At 51.5% G+C, this 18,771-nt stretch overlaps 1 protein-coding gene across 5 annotated transcripts in view; it reads left to right on the plus strand.

The window, feature by feature from the left end:
* MSI2 (musashi RNA binding protein 2) overlaps positions 1-18,771 on the plus strand; it is a 386,294-nt gene that overhangs the window by 326,116 nt on the left and 41,407 nt on the right. For 4 of the 5 annotated variants that reach the window (XM_045070323.1, XM_045070322.1, XM_045070325.1 and 1 more), the window contains exons 9-10: positions 1,956-2,070; positions 10,389-10,463. In XM_045070323.1, the coding sequence (XP_044926258.1) occupies positions 1,956-2,070; positions 10,389-10,463 (190 nt within the window). Of the gene's footprint in view, positions 1-1,955; positions 2,071-10,388; positions 10,464-14,088; positions 14,556-18,771 lie in introns of those variants that run through there. The other variant, XM_045070326.1, reaches the window with a different exon arrangement.

The raw sequence follows: 18,771 nt of genomic DNA on the forward strand, positions 1-18,771 counted from the left end.
AAAAATAATAATAATAATAATCAATGGCTTGTCACCACAAGATCCTTATCTGTATGTCCATGCAGGATAAACTCCTGCAAGTAGCATTATTAGGTCAAACGATGTATGTTTGGATGGCTATGGAAAGTTTGTCAGGTGACCCTCCCAAAAAATGTGTGTGAAGTCCCACCCCTCCCCCTTCCCCATACTCTCAGAGATTCTGACATCAGGAATCCCTGTCGTCATGGCCAGTCTGATAGATGGCAGTATGTCTCGTTTGGGGATGTCATAGGTGACATGTGATATGAAGGGTGTATGTCATTATTAGTCGTGTGTGAATTGCTTGTTCATGTCTCTCACCCATTTTCATTTCAGGATGCCCGTCTCTTCCTTTTTAACCTATAAAAACTTCGTGCGAAGCTTATCAGACATAAATGTTGAGCCATATTGTCCATGTTTTTAAAGTATGTGTGGTTATTTAAAGAGCAAGAGTGAGTAATACTTGTTATCTGGTGTCTCTGAAGGAGGAGAAGTTAATATTTTAGGTAATTAAAGCTTCCCTCAAGCCTTAAGCACTAAGCCCCAGCATGGGGCTTGAACTCACAGCCCTGAGATCAAGACCTGAGCCGAGATCAAAAGTCAGCTGCTTAACTGAGTCACCCAGGTGCCCCTAACATTTTTTTTAATTGAAGTATTTGGGATGAGAAGATCTGAGAGGTATGTACATCTCCAAAATGGATAGCCCCATGTAGGTCCCTTTAAAACAAAGTATGAGGCAACAATTGAACTTCCTATCTCAGACACCCTGGGAACAGTAGTAATCTTCTGTGTGGTAGTGAGACCCTCGGCAGCTGTTGGGCTATGTGGAGTTTTGGCTCCTATACCATATGGTCCCTTTTAAATATGGGGACCTCATTCTTGCCCTTCCTCCCTCACTATCTGACTGTCACGCTAACGCTTTTTGCCACCTAAGCACCCTGCCCTGCCCCGCTGGGTCCCATCGCCATCAGCGATGGAGTGGGTTACCAGCTAACAGTGTGTGTTAGGTTTATCTGTAAACTAAAAGCAAGTAAGCACCGAGCAGGGGGGTGAGACACGCTCCTGAGAACGATGTAGGCCCTTCTGAGAGCAATAGTTTCATTTCCTTCCTGGAGTTCGTATTATATACCATTAAGGCTGGGAAGTAAGTGACTTCTGGGTTGTGTGAGCGGAATGGGATTAAGAAATTCAGGAGGCAGGAGGGAATCAGGAAAGATTAGCAACCACTTGAAGATGTGGCTGCAGAATGAGAAGCCGCTAATCCAGATGGACAGAAGTGGTGTGGAACGTTCCTACTTCTCTCCCCGGAGCATACCAGGGCGGCTTTTAGGGAGCTGGGGGCATCGGCGACCTAGCAGTTTGAGAAAACTCAGGCTTCTAGGCCTGCCCCTGCTGGGCTGTGGGTTACAGCACAGGACACAAGCCTTCAGATGTTTAGTTTCGTCATCTGTGAAATGGAGCTAAAGCTAACCGGCTTATTTAATAAGAAACTTAATCAGGTGGCCCGATAGGAAGAGTCGGGGCCCACAGGCATTTGTAAACCTGTAAGGGGCCAAACGAGCAGGAGGGGGTATTACTACTGCTGTTGGTTTTCTTCACAGACACATGCAGCAGCCTCGTGTGCCTTCTCACCTCCCGGGCCTTGTGCGCACGCTCCAGGCTGAGCTCCCAACCCAAGCACGCGTGTCTCCAGCCCACGTCCTTGTCACCCCTCCAAACCCAATTTCATCCTTGTCGGTTTTTCCAAAGCAGGATTTGCAACAAGTGGCGTGTTTTCTTAAATATTTGTTTTGCAGGCCATTTGCTTGGCTTGGCTGTTTTTACAGTGAGTAAGGAGCGAGGCTAAAAATACCTTCGCGGGTAACCAGATCCGTTCTGCCTTTGACATTTACGTGGCATTCATTTGCATCTCATTTGTTCGCCTTTCTGTTGAACAGGTAGAATGTAAGAAAGCTCAGCCTAAGGAAGTCATGTTCCCACCGGGGACAAGAGGCCGGGCCCGGGGACTGCCTTACACCATGGACGCATTCATGCTTGGCATGGGAATGCTAGGTGAGTCTGGGCGGGGGTCCCTGGGGACACCTCAGAGCCACCATGCGCTGGGGGCTCCGGAGGCCTGGGCACCCAACTGGGTCACGTACCAGTTGGGCAAACTGCCTTTCTGGGTCTCAGATGATAAACCCCTTTGCGAGGTAGTTGTGACCATTACAGAGATAGGTCGATTGATCGATAATCATCTTGTCCCATGCCTGGCACATGGGGGTACATCATATTATTTTCTCTCCTTTCCACTCCCTTCAAAAGGAGAAAAAGGCGGCCCCCTGCCTCATGCCTCTCTACTTGACAGAGTGTTCCGAAAGACCCAAGGACTCCTGGCTGGCTTCCCCATGTGGGCCGAAGCTACATTTTCTAAAATTTGGAAGAGGAGAAGTAATGAGGGTGGGCTATAATCCTGTCTATTTAAATGATTAACATTTTTCTCTTGGGATATCAGAATTTGCATTTAAATGGATGTTTTAAATGGCCTGTTTTACTCTTTATTTGCTAAAAAAAAAAAAAAAAAATGATGAAAGACAGAGTGTGTTTGTTCTGACGAAAAATGATCTCTCCTGGCTTTTAGAGAAATTAAGTTGCATATTATGCCCCTTCCTTAAAGGTATCTCTGTCCGTCCTGCGTAGATAATTGAAAATCTTGCCACTGAAATGGCATGAAAAATGAAGAAAGCAGAGAAGAGGCGTAATGGTGTGGGTCGCAACAATAATTAGAAATTTCAAGGCAAGAGAGCAGCATTTTAGTGCGAGTTATTGTGTGTCGGGAAAATACTAATTAAATGGGATAAATGGTAGTTAATGGTAAAATTCCATTCAGGCCCATGATCTGTCTGGTTTTAATGGATTTTCATTCCGTTTGGCTACGAGTCCCCCTTCTATATTGTTTGATCAGCTCTTTATGTAAAGATTCGCAGCTCTTTAAATCATTCCCAGCTCCATTTGAAATGTATGAAACTTTTCTTGGTGTTACACATTCATAGAAAGCATTGTATCTATTTTGTCTCAGCAAATAACAAGGGCCCGTAAAGTTAGTTGGAGGAACTTTTGAGAGACGGAGAGAAATGGAAAGAGACTCCAGGAGAATCCTAAAAGTGGCAGAGATATTACTTCCTCTTGAATTCATGTTTTTGGCTTAATTGAGTTCCGTGGGAAATTCCTATTTACTTCTTCCAGGATTGGCCAAATGATTCTAATGCTGATCTGCAAGCGGAAACACATGAGAATAGATAAGAAAATGTTTTCAAAAGAAAAATGAGAAAAGACTAGTTGGACCAAAGAGAATACGGCACAAAGCTACAGTAGTGAAACAGTGTGGTATATAGGATTGCCCCGTTGAGAGGAAAAGGGAGAGCCCCAAAACTAAATGTAAGAGTGTAATCATTATAAAGAAGTTACTTCTAAAAGTCAGTGGGAGGGGGTGCCTGAGGGGCACAGTCAGTTAAGTGTCCAACTCTTAATTTCGGCTTAGGTCACCATCTCAGGGTCGTGAGATCGAGCCCCACGTCAGGCCCAGTACAGAGCGCAGAGCCTGCTGTGAAGATTCTCTCTTTCCCTATTCCTCTGCCCGCTCTCCCCCCCCCCCCGCTCACACTCTCTCTAATAAAACTGAATAAATAGATAAAAATCAGTGGGCATTAGCTCCTGGTTGACTGTGAGACACTTGTCTACCTCTTGCTTAAAAAGTAATTTTTGCGTGGCCTTACCCTACATGGTATAGCAAAAGAAGGTCCAAACACAGTAATAGTTTTAAATTTTAAAATCAAATCTTAAAGAATTGTCTCCTGCCGGTTTTTGAAGTCTTGAATTTTCAACAGTGAGTATAAAGGCCCTAGGACATAAGACAGGAAACTTTTTAGGATCAGATCTTCAGGAAGTGCCCTTCCCTTACTGAGTCTAACTTGCTGCCCTTGGCTGCTAGGAAGAATGACCTGTTTCCTTCAGGGGGAAGCAGAGGTGTGCAGCGAAGCCTTTCATGCCACTGACCAGAGAGCAAGGGTGCAGTGGTTCTGTTTGCCCCCGGCTGCAAGCAGGGGCTGAGAGCCCACATCTCTCCAGACCCCCCAGCTCAGATCCCTGGCCAGAGGGCACCCAATGGTTTCATAACGGGAGCCAAGGCAGGGAGGCTGTGTTGAATACAGGAGGTGCTCACCGGAAGTTGGCTTTGAGCTCCTGGTGCATGCCTCCACCCCAGCCCTGCGCTGGCGCTGGGAGACTGTGCTTGACAAGATGTGGTCCCTGCCTTCTGAAGCATGTGGTCTAGTGAGCATGACAACAGTTAATGGCTAATTCTACAGGTAGTTAGTTGTGATAGAGTCAGGGGGTGCTTTAAGAGCACATCATGAAGAGTGGAAATTAGGCTGAGGAATCAGAGAATACCTCCCTGAGGAGGTGACATGTTCACCGTGCTAAAAAGGATGAGCAAGCTCAGGGTGATCCAGACAGGACTAGCCTTGGAAGGTGAGGCTCCTGAATGGGGAGCCCCAAAAGCCCAGTGGCATGGCTGAAGGGTGTGTGTGAGGAGTGCTGGGCTCAGAGTCTCCAGGATGGACTCTGACCCCAGCTGGTAGTAGGCAAACCTGTGCTTCTCCTTCACTAGGGTGGGATGGCCTGACACATCCCCATAAGTCACCTGGTTCACCCGCTCCGTGATCCGTATCTGTCCTGGAATCACCACCATCACCCATCGCCTGTCCGTGTCCTCACCACGATCATTAACCACCACAGTTTCATCAAAGCCAAGTTTGATGAACTCAGCCCAGGCAGAAAAACACTTGTTAAAAGTTCATGAATGAAATAGTTCTCATGCTGTAAATGTTTGTTGTCGGAAGGGCAGAAAAGTGTCTAACACTTGCACAGGTGTTTAGAAGTGAGACTATACACCATTAAAGCTGCTCCATCTACGCCCTCAACAGGGTTTCCTGAGCACCTACTGAGGGCCGGGTACTGTCCTTGGTGCTGAGGCTGCAGCAGACTGTGAGGTCCCTGATCTCAGGGAGCCGACGTTCTGCCGAGATGGCAGATACACTGCTCTGTAAAGGCCTTGGAAACTGTGAAACTTGCTTTTAACTATCCCTTGAGATTTTCTCCACACTGACAAGCAGAGAGGGATCCAATCATGTTTGTTTGCTGTCTCTTGGTATGGCTGCATCCGTCCTTGGGAGGAAACCTACAGCGGTTTTGGTTTTAGCTTCTACAACCTTTGAGAGAGTCATAGAATAAACAGCCCAGTGGGAATTCCTTGAAAAGAATGTGGGAGAGAAGAGGAGGGGTCCTCCTCAGACCAGTTCTCCTGCCTTCGAGCTGGACAGAATGAAAATCAACTAAGGAAGGATCTTTCGGCAGCCCTTCCGACTTGGTTCTACTGTCTCATGGTGGCCAAGAGGTGCCCACGACAACCCAGCCCAGTGCCCTAGACTCTCTGGTTTTCCTTCATGGAAGTGGACTTAATAAAAGCAAACGTGATTATTATTGGTACATTCTATTCCCTTTGGCCTACTCTGCCCCCAGCCTTATAAGCCTACTGCCTCTAACTGTCTTGACCTCGCTGGGCACACACTACTGAACATGGTTGATAACCGCTGGGAGAGGAGTACTTCATTGCTGGGGCTTTGAAGGAAAGCTTCACCCTCCAGGCCTGGAAATGGTGGGACTGTGTAGACTCCGCTGAAGAAAGCTTGAGGTCTCCTTGACAGTGCTCCTACTGAGAAGTCCCTGTGAAGTCTCGACCCAGTGTTCCCCGACACTAAGCCCCTCAGAAATGAAAGCAATTTTTTTTTTTTTTTTTAAACCAGCACCTAGAAAAGATGAGCTATCATCTGCTGGCATGCACTGACAGGTCAAAAGGAAACTGGCTGGAACGTAGAGCTGCGTGTCTAGATTTATTCATAATTTCCACTGGGATTTGTCTTTCCCCAGAATGTCTGTTGAGGTCATTCCCAAGGAGGTCTCCATTTGTTCAGCTGTTTCCTGGTGAACAGAGGAAGCTCGAAATTCGGTTCTTCAGTTTCCTTTTAGAATAACACAGCGCCCCCAGAACTTTCTGTGGTTGGTAGAGGGGGCCTCTGTCTGCACTGCCCAAGATGGTAGCCACTAGCCAATGTGGCTACTGAGCATTTAAGATATGGTTCATACCACTGAAGAGTTGGGGTTTTCCATCGTAGTTTAGACTTAAATTTAAACTGGGCAGTGTAGGCCTCAAGATGCATTTATGCGTCGGGATGGCTTTGGGGTCCGAGCGTCTGGGTAGACTTTGGCCTTTGCATGTCAGCCTGGGAAGGGCTCCGGGCACCAGGTGTTGCATCTGGATTCATCCCGCGTGGAACCAAGCATGGTGCCCCAGGCAGTGCTCTGCGTACCACGTGGTGTGTATGTCACACTCCGCAGGCCCCTGGATAAACAGCCCTCATCTCCTGTCCTTTCAAGTCGGGGTCCTGGTGGGAGCAGTTTTCCATGACTAAGTAGCTGAGTCACCGAGCCCAGGCGAGGATGAGTCATGTGCCCATCTAGAATGCAAACATCTTCCAGCGTTAGAGCCGACAACATCATCTAGAGTTGGAGAAAGCTCGAGAACCGCAATTCTGAAAACGCAGCCAGCATCCCCAAAAGGGGGCCCTGAAATGATCTGCCTGGCAAATTCGGATCGTTGTTAATTTCTCAGGTTTTTTTTTTTCTTTTTTTTTACCCCCCAGTGGAAAGCCTTTGTGCAAGAAAGGTGGCCATCCAGGAGCAAGCTTAGTTTTTCCTTCAGTGACAAGAGATAATTACTGTGAGATTGATCAGGCGCCCAGAGTACTGGAGCCCATAAATTGGGCGGTGGTCAGTGTGGGAGGGGCCCAGCTGCTAATGGAAGCAGTGGCTGGGTCATCCCGCTGTAATAGGGCTTGATGGAGCCTCCACGTGGGTCTGCCGTAATGTGCTATTGACATGCGGCGGCCAGTTTCCCCATGTGGCTGGGGCTGGGAGCCGTTGGAGCAGAGCTGGGCTGCACAGCAGTAAATGAAGAGGAAAATTGAAATAATGTTGTATTATAAATTTATGATTTCATCTGCCTGACCCGGAGGATGTGCGTGATGGGGGCTGGAGATCAGATCCCCTGCTCTGGCAGAAGCCAAATTCTCGTCTGGGTTGTGCTGGAGACCATATTGACATGTCTAGGAAGATTGGGTGAGGCCCCCAAATCGGGGTGAACTTAACCATGCTTGCCTCCCTTCTTGTCGAAGACTGTCGCATGTGCCAGGAAGAAGGCAGCTAGGAAATGGTCCTGGGGGCCCCAGTTGTCAGGGAGGCTGGGCGTCCTACCCCACTCCACCCCACCTGCCTACCTGCCCAGAGATAGGCTTGAAGGTGACACGTGGGCCTACATGTCTGCTGTCAGATTAAAACATTTCAGACCCCAAGTGCCGAAGTTACAAGCAAAGGAGTCATTTTTCACCAGGAAAGGCCCTAGGCAGCAGTGATTTGGCTGTTTGCATATAATCCGTTTATCGATATTGTTGAAATAATGGTTTAAGAAATCTAGTCATGAAAGATCTGATTTGAGAGCAGGTGATTAATTCAGAGGAGAACTGAGCTGGCCAGCCATGAAATAAATACCAGGGAAGAAGCCAGTGTGCGTGTGTCCCCGTAAGGCCTCTTGAGCTCCCCCTTCCTCTCCATCCCTCTGTCCCTTTGTTCTGCGACCGGGGACCAGAGCCGAGCGTCACACTTGGATAGCCTGCTCCTCGGCGGTCAGGGCAAAGCCATACAGTCATCCCACTTGTCTGGGTGACCCTCTGCCAGGGAGACATCAGGCCCCGTGAGATGGGTGCCCAAGAGGGAGTAGGCGCAGGGCCCTTTGGAGGTGGAAACAGGTCAGTCGGCTAGTGAGTCATGACTGCACGTTTGGAAAGGCTCTGGCTAAACGGGAAGGGAAGGGAAGCACAGGGGGGCGGGGGAGGGCCCAGTCGAGAATGCCGCAAGGGACGCGCAGAGCTTTGTACAGATGGCAAGACTCAAGGCGTCAAAGGACCAGGAAGACCCTCCCTCCCACCAAGGGCGTGGCCTTGGGCCAGAGGCAAGCCTGGACCCCAAGTCTCCTGATGCCCACAAGACCAATTCTTCCTTCTGGGTCCAGTGACAGACCCACTGGTCAAGCGGAGGCCAAGACACCAACGCGCATGGGCAAGTGAGGAAAGGCGGGTCCCCTCTCTGGGCCTCCGAGGCATAAAGGCTCCATGAACAGGAAGACTTGCCAGCTCAAACGCACAGAGCCGGAGGGCACCCAGGACGGAACTGCAGGGATGGCCCTGTTCCTTTAGCCCTCACTGCCTGTCAGAAGGTGCTTGTGACGTACCCCCTGTGCACTCAGGATGCGGATGATGAGACCCCCGAGCCCGTATCTGGGGGTGTGTCAGTGGTTATCTCAAGCGCAGAGACATGGGGAAAGCTGTCGCTGCTGCCCTCGTGGCTGGAGGGCTGGAAGACTCTTACAGACCCACCCTGCGCCCACCACATCAAAGCTACTTTCTACCAGCCTCTTGGTGGCAGGACACGGAAACTCTGGCCGCTGTAAGCCTAAAAGGAGAGGACTGGCAGAGGCTCGTCAGCTCACAAAATTGCCAGGAAGGCTGGAGAATCGGCAGTAACTGGGTGGTCAGCCACAGCCGCGACCCAGGGACAACCCAGGAATGACCTGGTCGGGGTCGGGGTGTCCACTGTTGCCGCCACTGGGTGCTGGGCTCACGCCAAAGGCACCAGAATAAATTCCGAATCACTGTGTCCTCCTCTGCCCCACTCTCTTCAGAAATGGATCCAGGGAAGACTTCCCTGAGCCAAACCCAGGTTCACAACTTGCTTCCCAGCTGCCTGGCTTAGAGAGAGCAGGAGGGGTCCTCTTCTGCTTCCACGATGAGAGGCAGGCCTCTCTCTGAGACCCAATCTCAGAGAAGGGGTTCAGGTACTGAGCAGCCAAAAAACAAAAGTCAAATCCAAGCCAAAGTCAGGCTGTTGGGAGTGGTGGTGGTGGCGGCGGCGGCGGGAGACTGGCCGTGGGGGTGTGTGAAAAGCAGGAATGGACTGGGCTTCCCACACATTGAGCTGATGGAGGCAGCATGAGCCTGCTGGGATGGAGCAGAGGGGGACCCGTGGGTCTCGTACGACTGCAGAATCGGTCCAAGAGGGCTACACACCAGCCTTCTCTGTCGCCTGAGCCAAGAGGCAAGGACATAAATGGTGAAACAGCCTGAGTGAGCACAGTGGAGGGTTGAGAGCTTGCTGGGGCTTTCATACTAGCTCACAGAGGGCCGCACCGGCAGCAGAACATGCCAGCAGTGTCCTCACGCCCAACCCAGCAGCTCTTTCCACAGGCAGTCCGTAGTACAGGGATCACGCCCACCCCCCCCCCCCGCCAACCCCCGGTTATCTGCTGAGATCATGTGGAAAACATGCTCGCCGTGAAGCACCCGTTAGTTACAACATGTGGCGTGAAGCTTCTGGGTTTGGGCCGTGTTTCCTGGAGCACATTTTTTTTTCAAGATTTTTTATTTATTTATTTGACAGACAGAGATCACAAGTAGGCAGAGAGGCAGGCAGAGATGGGGGGGAAGCAGGCTCCCTGCTGAGCAGAGAGCCTGATGCGGGGCTCAATTCTAGGACCCTGAGATTATGACCCAAGCCGAAGGCAGAGGCTTAACCCACTGAGCCATCCAGGTGCACATTTTAACAAAATAGTCCCTCATGGTTTCTGGGGGGGGGGGGCTGGGGCGTGGGTGGAACCTGGGGACAGTGCGGGCACTCTTGAGTGTGCTTGGACACAGGCCCCTGGGGCCATGCCTTCCCTGGGCTATGGCTCATTGAGCCCAGTGGTTTTCTAGAAGCACTGGGTCAGCCCGGAAACTCTGACCCCCAAGTGCTCCCCCTTTGTCTGATGCTGGCCCCGCTCTCTGCTGCCTTGGGAAGAGGCATTACAAGGACTTTAATCTCCTACTGTCAATAGCTTTACGGTAAAGTACACTCAGGGTTAGCTCTCCAAATGTCAGAGCCAGGCGCAGGCCCTCTGTTTGGTACTAACGTGTGGCATTTACTCTGCAGGTTCCAGAAGGTGCGTGGGTTTGGAAGGTCTCTCTGCCCAAATACAGGTTAATTACCAGCACGCTGACAGCAGTGCCCCCAGCCACGATAGAGAGGGGCCCCGAGGCCTGGGTAAAAACCCTCAGGGGAGGCAAATCATTTTGTGCAGTAAAATGACCCAGGCTGTCCTCATTTCTACCCTCCTTGGGATTTCACCCCAGGCCTGAGGCAGCTGTACTAACGCCCCTGTGATCTTTCTCTCTGTGTTCAAGGCTACCCCAACTTTGTGGCGACCTACGGCCGCGGCTACCCTGGATTTGCTCCTAGCTATGGCTATCAGTTCCCAGGTGAGTGTCTGTGTCTCCTGGGGCTTTGGAAGCACGGGAAATGGGCTGCATCGGAGGGGAGGCAGGAGGATCCCTGAAGAGAACACAGCTCGTACACATGTCCATCCAGGGAATGACCTGTAGGTGCTGAAGTTCAAATATACTGAACTCCAGGGACAAGTGCTGCTCAGTGTCTGATGAGTCAGAGTACTGCCTCCGTGCCAGGTATTTGAGAATGGTAGCTTTTGGGGGGGTGGCCCGGAGGGAAGGAGCTGAGTCAGGAGCCCTCCCTCTGCCCACCCTCCATGGTCTGGAGCCTGTTACCAGTTCTCTCGCTGGATTGGACTCTTACCCTCTGTCTCTCTCATCTCCCCCTCCCTCCCTCCTTCCTCCATCCCCTCCTCTAGCTCTGCCTGGTGGCCTTGGCTTTGAGCCCTTCTTTGTGTAGCCGTGGTGTAGTGTTGGGGTTTGAGTTAACTGTCCTGGGTGGGGGATATAGATTCACCCTCCCCTGAGTGCAGGCGTCAGAGGCTCAAGGCAGAACCTATGACAGTGCCCATTCACATGCCCAGGCGGCCGCAGCTCCCATGTAGCCAGGAGGTCTGGGACCCCCACCTGAGGCAGGCAGCAAGCACAGGCATGGCCTTGCAGGGGTGCTGAAGGAAGCGATGCTGATGGGACCTTGCTTGTCCCCTGAAGGGGCGAGCCCACATTCCCAGACCTGGAATGTAAATAAGAATATGTAGGGGTGGACAGGACAGCTGGAGTCTAGAGGAAGCATTAGGAATGGAGTTTGGTCCTTTGGGGCTCTCTGCTGAGAAAGGAGGCTCCCTCGGAAGCTGGTTGGTCATCCTGCCCAGACCCAGAGGCCTTGGAGGCCCTGGGAGCATAGGCTTGGCCCTTAGAGGACTGTGTCCTGAAGCCAAGGAGGAGGACTGAGGGGAGTACATGATGATCTCCCCCAGCATTTGCACATCTCTGCCAGAGTGTTGGGGTGGAGGAGGATGTTGCAGAGGAGGTCAGGAAGCGTTTGGGGCATTTAGAGCCATGCCCTGTCCAGGACAGATCATCCAATGGCGACAGAAGCCCCAGGCTCTTGCCTGTGGCCTTGGCTCTGCCATCTCTGGGGCTCATCACTGTCTTCCGGAAACAAGGGGTTTGGGCAGGACAGCCCCTGGGGTCTGTGCACCTTTCGGACTGGGGGGGGGGGGGGAGGCGGATACGGCAGCAGCAGTTCCGGCTAGAGCAGTGCGAGTGGGGAAGACTTCCCCATGAGCCTGTCCCCTGGGGCCAACATCTCCACGAGGGTGGGGGTGGGGGTTGGCCTCTACAGCAGCTGGCTGCTTTGGGGGAGCTACAGGCCTCTCTCTACGAACAGAGAAGTCTACTCCTCCATTAGATTTTCCCATCTACAGATGGGGACCCTGTTCCCACGCTCATTAGCAGCAAGAAGCAGGTCTACGATTTAGACCCAGGTGGTCTGGCTCTTCGCTGCCACATTGCTCTCTCTCTCTCTCTCTGTCGTCTGTCTGTCCAGTAGGATCCCGCTAACCACACACAGCTACTCTAATTTAGATTTAAGTTAAAATGAAGTAAAATGGAAATTCCCGTTTCTCTGTCATACCAGCCACACTTCACTTACCCAGTGGCCATACGTGGCTAGTGTCTGCCATTAGCACAGCCTGTAGAACGTTTTCTGTGAAAGTTCTGTTGGGTGGCACCGTTCTGGAGCACAAAGAAAGAGGTTGGGGGAGTTGTGTGTGGTCCATACTCCTATACACATGCATACACACTGTCCCTCCCAGGGAGACCTGGCATGTCATCGTCCCTAGTCATTTCTTGCCTATCTTCCTCAGCCCGGAAGCTGGTGGCAGTTTGAAGAAAGCCTTTCATCTCCTTCCCTCCCCTGGCTTCCTCACCAGGGTTCAAGAGGATATAGAGGCTCCATCCTGGCTTGCTGAGAGCGTCTCACCACTCTGCATACCTGGTGGGGCTTGCCTCCCTTCACAGTCAGGTTGCCATTGCCTCCTTGGTGCAGTACTAGTCCGAGGCAGGGAGAGCTGGGGGATCCCGATGTGGAATAATTTGGGGGTGACAAAGTGGATCCCATGCTAAACTACATCTCAGGGATCTGTGTCCTTGGATCTGTCCTCAGCAGACATGTATGCAAGACAGAGATGCAAGAGTGACCAACCAAGGCTGGGTAGGATAAGATAGAGCCTCCCAGCTGTGCCCAGCCTGTCACCGTAAGCCAAGGCTTTAGGACCAGGGCAAGGGTATGAGGGAGCTGGTGTGGGCTAGGAATGACCATGTCCAGGGCCTGTGTGTCACGGTCCCTAGCTCCTGCGGCTTAATGCAGTCGGCTGGATTTGCTTAGGGCAGGAATGGGACATTAAAATGTCTGGACAGGGGCTCCCTGGCCCATGGAATGTGGCTGCTCTCTCCTCCCCTGGCCATCAGATTCTCCATTCTCCATCCTTCCACTTCTTAACCCTGGAGGTCTCTTGGGTGTCCTCACTGATGGCCACAAAGAGGCTGTCAGGGGCCACAAGAGTGAGGCCACGTGCTGTTAGGGAGGGGCAGCATGTGGAGTCTGCCCCTCCATCCAGGCCGGGAAGGGGGTGGCCCAGAGACTGGACCTGGCTGCCATTCTGTCCGCTGTCCCCAAGCAGCCTAGGGGGTCCCCGATAGTGTTCTACTCCAGAGCTCATGACGCGGTGGCTCCCCTCAAAAACGAAACTTGACTCTGCCTAGAGCCTCCAGCCCAGCATAGGGTCTCTGAGTCGGGAGATTTGGAACATTCTAACATCTTTCTCCTGTCCCATGCCAATAAGGAGTGTCTTAGACGGTCTGGTGAGGAGGCAGCTGGGGTGCAGAGGGACGGCCCGCCCGGGGGACGATGGCTCAAACCTGCCCCCGCTCACCCTGTCCGCTTGACTCCATTGACTTCTCCCTGCACCCTGAGGTCCTGTGAGCCAATGACATCAGCGCAGCTGTCACCACCAAACTGCCCTGAGCTTTCTGCTTTGTGATCTTTCTTTTCCATGTCCTCACCACGTACCTCCTCACCCAGGTCCCACCTCCAGTCTCTCACAGGGTATGTGGACGCCGCACCACCCCTCCCCCCCAGCCTCTCCGTGGTCCCATCCTAGTGGGGCAGCGTGAGTGTGAGCCAGGAGGAGTGACAGGACGCCCAGGCCCCCGAGAGCTGCTTAGGTCCTTCATCCTGTGGGTGTTCACTCACAGACCATGTCCCCAGTGTCCCCCATCAGGACAAAGGGCCCTGTGTTTGACCTGCCCTCCTGGGCTGCTCGGTGGCCAGCAGAGCCCACTTTAGGATTCAGTGCGATTAAGTGAGATGCTGCGATGCAGAGGGCTCAACACTAGTTGTTCAAGGGAGGAGTAGCTCTTTTCTAGAAAGACTGAGGGATGAGCCACGACTGTGGAAGTGGCTCCTTCTTCCCAGGCCCAGATGTCCAGCGCGTACACCCCCGCCCTGACCCCCACCCCACAGGATTGGTACTAGGGCTCAACTAATCATGATTCTCTTCGGTGGCCCCTGCTGTTTCCTCTCTCTTCCCTCCCCCCACTTCCCGGACTCATTTCAGTTTAATCTGTTAATTTCTGTTCTTATTTCACTTTGCAGACTATTTGCCGATTTCACAAGACATAATTTTTATCAACTAGCTCTTAAGAGAGGCCTAACACATTGGGGTTTGCTACCATTCCTCGAGAGAGGACACAGCCCCGGCTGGGGCCACCCCGGCTGTCATTGTCCACTGAGACTGTCCTAGCTGCCTGTTTGAACGATTGTTCTTTTTCTCATTTTTAATTCTTGGAAAAGACTCAAGTCCTCATTGCTTCACTCAGTGGAAAAAAAAAATTTTTTTTTTCTTCTGCAGTCCCTCCCCATTTTGCTTCTTGTACATACTGTGAACACCCCCCTCCTCCCAGCACCGTCCCTTCTCTACCTAGAATGTAACGGGGCCCAAGGGCAACTTCTCACAAACTTCATAGCGACACCTCCTCAGGAGAAGCCAGGAAACAGGCATCAAATTATTTTATTATTATTTTTTTAAGATTTTATTTATTTATTCATTCGACAAAGAGAGATCACAAGTAGGTAGAGAGGCAGGCAGAGAGAGAGAGGAGGAAGCAGGCTTCCCACCAAGGAGAGAGCCTGATGTGGGGCTCGATCCCAGGACCCTGGGATCATGACCTGAGCCAAAGGCAGAGGCTTTAACCCTCTAATAAATAGTGACCAAATAGGCTTCTTGGGGCATTTCATGGGCTGAGCTTTTAGTGCTGGTGGCTCACAGGCATTGGGGATCCATGACTTAGAGCACCTGTGTCCTGTGGTGGACAGTACCAACAGTGAAAACACAAACACACACACACACACCCCACGACCACCACCCCCCCCCCCGTTTTTTAAACACTAATGTGAAAGATGTAATCTGGAAGAAAAGCTCTATCTGAAAAACCATCACGATCTGGTTGTCTTTGTGTCTGGGGGCCAGGCACTCCGTGGCTGTGAACAATAATGATATGTGTGCACGTGTCTTTGAGAAGGGACATCTCAGGCCGTGTGGCCACAGATCCATGCTGGGCCCCTCCTTCCACAGCACCCCATCCACACTGGTTTTGCAGTTCCTGCTGGTATCAGGGCCTCTTGGCCCGTCAGGGTAGGAGGGGACAGAGCACACGGGGCCGGTCCTAGGCAGGTGGGCACCCCTGATGATCGGTCACTTGGAGAAGGGCTTGCTTCTCCCGTGGTCCTGAACCCCTCTGCTTCCCCCGTATAAAGTAGCCCCACTTGCTGGGATTCCCGCAGTACAGCTCAGCAGCGCCCTCAAGAGCCACCCCATTGTTCCCGCTCCTGGTTTGTGAGAAGTGACCCGCATGCTTCCACCTGGTGCATCTGAGGGGAGCACATCCCTCTGTTTGAATGTCACTGTCCTTGAGACCCAAAACCTGGGTGGCTTTGCTCATCTCATGCAAGATGCTTGATGTAATCATTGGTTAGTTTCCTGTTATTTTCCTGCAGGCTTTTTCATGAGTGTTGGTGGTGTTGTTTTTGTTTTTGTTTTTTAATGATTCTGTGTGGCTCCCTGCTCCCACCCCTGCTTTATTTTGTTTTGCTCTGAATTGCTTTGCTTTGGTGAACTTGCCCCAGTATGCTTGCCTCACCCACGTTTTTGCCATTGTGAATTTTCTTCATCTCTGTAAATAGTTCATCTGTGCTGCTCCCTAATGACATTTTATTTTTTTCCCCCTGTAAGTGACTGAGGTAGAAAAATAAATTGTTTACCACGGACATGCTGTGTGCTGCCGTCTCTTAGCCTGACGGTGTCCTGTTCTTGCTCCCGGGGAGGTGAACGCACTACAGTAACAGCCTAGCCCAGTTTCTGAAAGCATGTGGACTTCCCGCTGGCTGCCGCCTGTCCCCAGCCCTCCCCGCTGCCCCGCGTCCCCTGCACTTGCTCGGGCTGGTCCTGTCCTTGAGCGGAGGGGCACAGCAGCTGTGCATAGCAGCTGCACAGCCTGCCCCGGTGCCCCTTGTCTGCCATCACTCTTGCCCTCTGGGGAAGATGCCCCTGGAACAGCTGGAGCCCCTCACGTCTGTGCACCAGGTGTGTGTGAGCTCATGCGCGTACTCGTGCGTGCTGGCCGACATGCGGTTTGCCCATGCTTTGCCTTGCTGACTCCCCTGAACGGTGCAGGTTGGGGGAGGCCCCCATGTTTCTGGACGTGAAGCTGGGAGGACCTGATTGCCAGGTCCCCCACTTGGCCATGCAGTACCATGTGACCCGGAGCAAGTGATGTAGCCCTTTCAGCCCTGGGAATAATGATAGTGCCTGCGTAGGTTGTTAGAATTAAGTAGGGTAATGGATACGTGTCTTGGGTATATGCTGTGTAAATTGGTAAATACTGTGGTAAATACTAGGGAGTTTTAGAAATTGTGTTATTATGCCACTCTGCAGAGTGGTTGTCTCTTCCTCGTCAGCCTCAACGGAGCTGCCTTTTGGTGGATCTGCTTATCAGTGAAAGTAGTGCTATAGGATCCCCCAAGCGAAGCCAGAGAATTGCTGGGACTTCGTTCCGACCCTTATGCCCCACCCCTGCTCCTCCATCCCTAGCCATTTACTCATTGTCAAGCACTTGTTCTGGACACGAATGAGACACCCTCCTTCAAGATGCTCTTTGTCTAGTCATGAGGCAAGTGCTTAGCTAGAAAGAGGAAATTGCTCTTTGCTATGAGGGGACAACAGTGGCTGCTTGTCCAAGCTAGGGTGCTGTCAGGAATGGCCCCTTAGAGAAGGCGACATAAAAACTGGGTCTTGCAAAGTCAAATAAAATCAGCAATGTAAAGAAGGAAAAGAAATATATCCCAGGCAGAAAAAGAAAGAACACACAAATGTAAGAAAACGCAAAGTAATGATGGCCTAAACAGAATAAGAATTTGTTTCTCTCTTTCATGTAAAAGAAGCCTGGATTTGGTTTCACAGTATTAGAGGTCTGGATTTCTTTTATCTTCGTGTTCCGTTCTCTTCAACATAAGACTACCTCATAGTCGAAGAAGGCTGCCCAAGCTCCAGCCATCACATACTCATCCCATAAGAGCACATCTCTTCCTTTTAATACTACTTCTCAGAAGTTAAGTGTGGCACTTTGCTTAGATCCCATTGATCAGACTTTAGTCACATGACTAGCTTTAGCTGCAAGGGAGCCTCAGAAATGTCTTTGTTTCAGGTAACCACATGCCAGCTAAAAACTAAGGAAGAAAAGTGGAGTTTATATGGGATAATAATAATAAATAATAGTAAATAAAAACATTAAATTAAATATTAAATTTTAAAATATTAAATTAAATATTAAATAATGTTAAATATTAATAAAATTTTAAATTAAAAATAGTAAAAGTAGAACAATACAGGATACTTAGCAATCTGGCACAAAGCTGAGAGAGGAAGCAGCACAGGTCCCATAGATGATGCAGATTTCAGAGTATGGGCAGCTGGCAGGAGCAGTTCGGGGTGGGGGCATGCAGGGGGACAAGGCTGAAGAGGGCGGCAGGGCTGAGTCATGGTGGGCTTGTGAGTCTGAGGCAGGAATTCAGATTTGATCCCGAAAGCAAGTGGAAAGTCCTTAGGGAATTTTAAGTAGAGGAGTAAGGTAGCCAGAGTGAATCGTAGAGGTGGGGGCCAGTGGAGAAACCATGGGGTCACCTCTGTTCCCTTCTTCCTACACCTTTACTTCCTCTCCTCACCCCTCTTCTCCACCTCACACTGTCTTCTTGACTCCATTCCCCTCCCTGCCTCAGGCTGAATGGTGGCCCTGTGAGGGTCCTTCAGCTCTGCTGGGTACCAGCCAGGTTGGTGCGGCATAGCTCAGTGCTCCCCGCTCCCTCCTAGGACAGTTCATAGGGGAGCAGCCAGGCAAGCCACCTTCTGGCTGGGGACACCCTGGGCCTCTGGTCCTGGGAGTTCCAGTTTGTGCTTGTACCTCTCCAGCAGTGGAAAACAGGTTCTTTCTCGGGTGTGGATGTTGACGGATGGCTACTGGCCACCCAGAGAACTGGCTTCAGAGCGATTTTGAGGCCAAGTCCTCACTCAGCAGAAAGCTAGGCTGTGTTCCTGATTAGCGATGCCTGCAGGATTGCTGGATCTGGGACTCAGGCCCACTCGCCACGGATTTTGCTTTCCTTATTTGTCTAATGATGGTTCTTGGGTGCCGGGGGATTTTCGGTCACTCTAGAAGATGGCTGTTCTGTTTCACATGAAGGAGGCAGGGTGGTCTGAGGAGAGGTGCAGGAGCTCAGGGACACCCTGTGCCCTCTGGCGGAAAGGCCTCAGTAGGGGCTGCTGCAAGGTAAGCTTCAGTCAGGTCCGGCTGGTCCGAGGAAAGACAGTGGCTTCATGGTCAGTCTTGTCCTGATGGCAGTGGCTTGAATGTGGAAAGCAAAGCATGGAGAGCCCCCATTCTCCTTCTCGGGAGGGGAAGGAGTTTGCAGTAACCCGGATATCGGGGTGGGGGAGGAGCAGCCTTGGCTATGGGGGATGGGCTGCTCCTGATCCTGCTCCTGATCCAAACTTGTCGGTTTGGTCCGGTGTATGACGTCTTGTGAAGTGTCTGGAAATGCCGTTGGCTGCCACCCCACAGGCCTGGGATCCTGCCTGGATGGGTCCCCTGGACCCCGGCGGGGAACAACTCCGGAGCCCTTCCATCTACCCCTTCTTCCTGCCCCCACTGCCCCCCCCACCTCGGCTGATCTTGAACTACTAAGGTGAGGTGGTTGGCTTCTCAGGTACGCAGTCGGGACCTCGGG

Source organism: Mustela putorius, unplaced genomic scaffold, assembly GCF_011764305.1.
Source record: "Mustela putorius furo isolate JIRA1106 unplaced genomic scaffold, ASM1176430v1.1 tig00003962_pilon_pilon_pilon, whole genome shotgun sequence".
NCBI classification, from domain to species: Eukaryota; Metazoa; Chordata; class Mammalia; order Carnivora; family Mustelidae; genus Mustela; species Mustela putorius.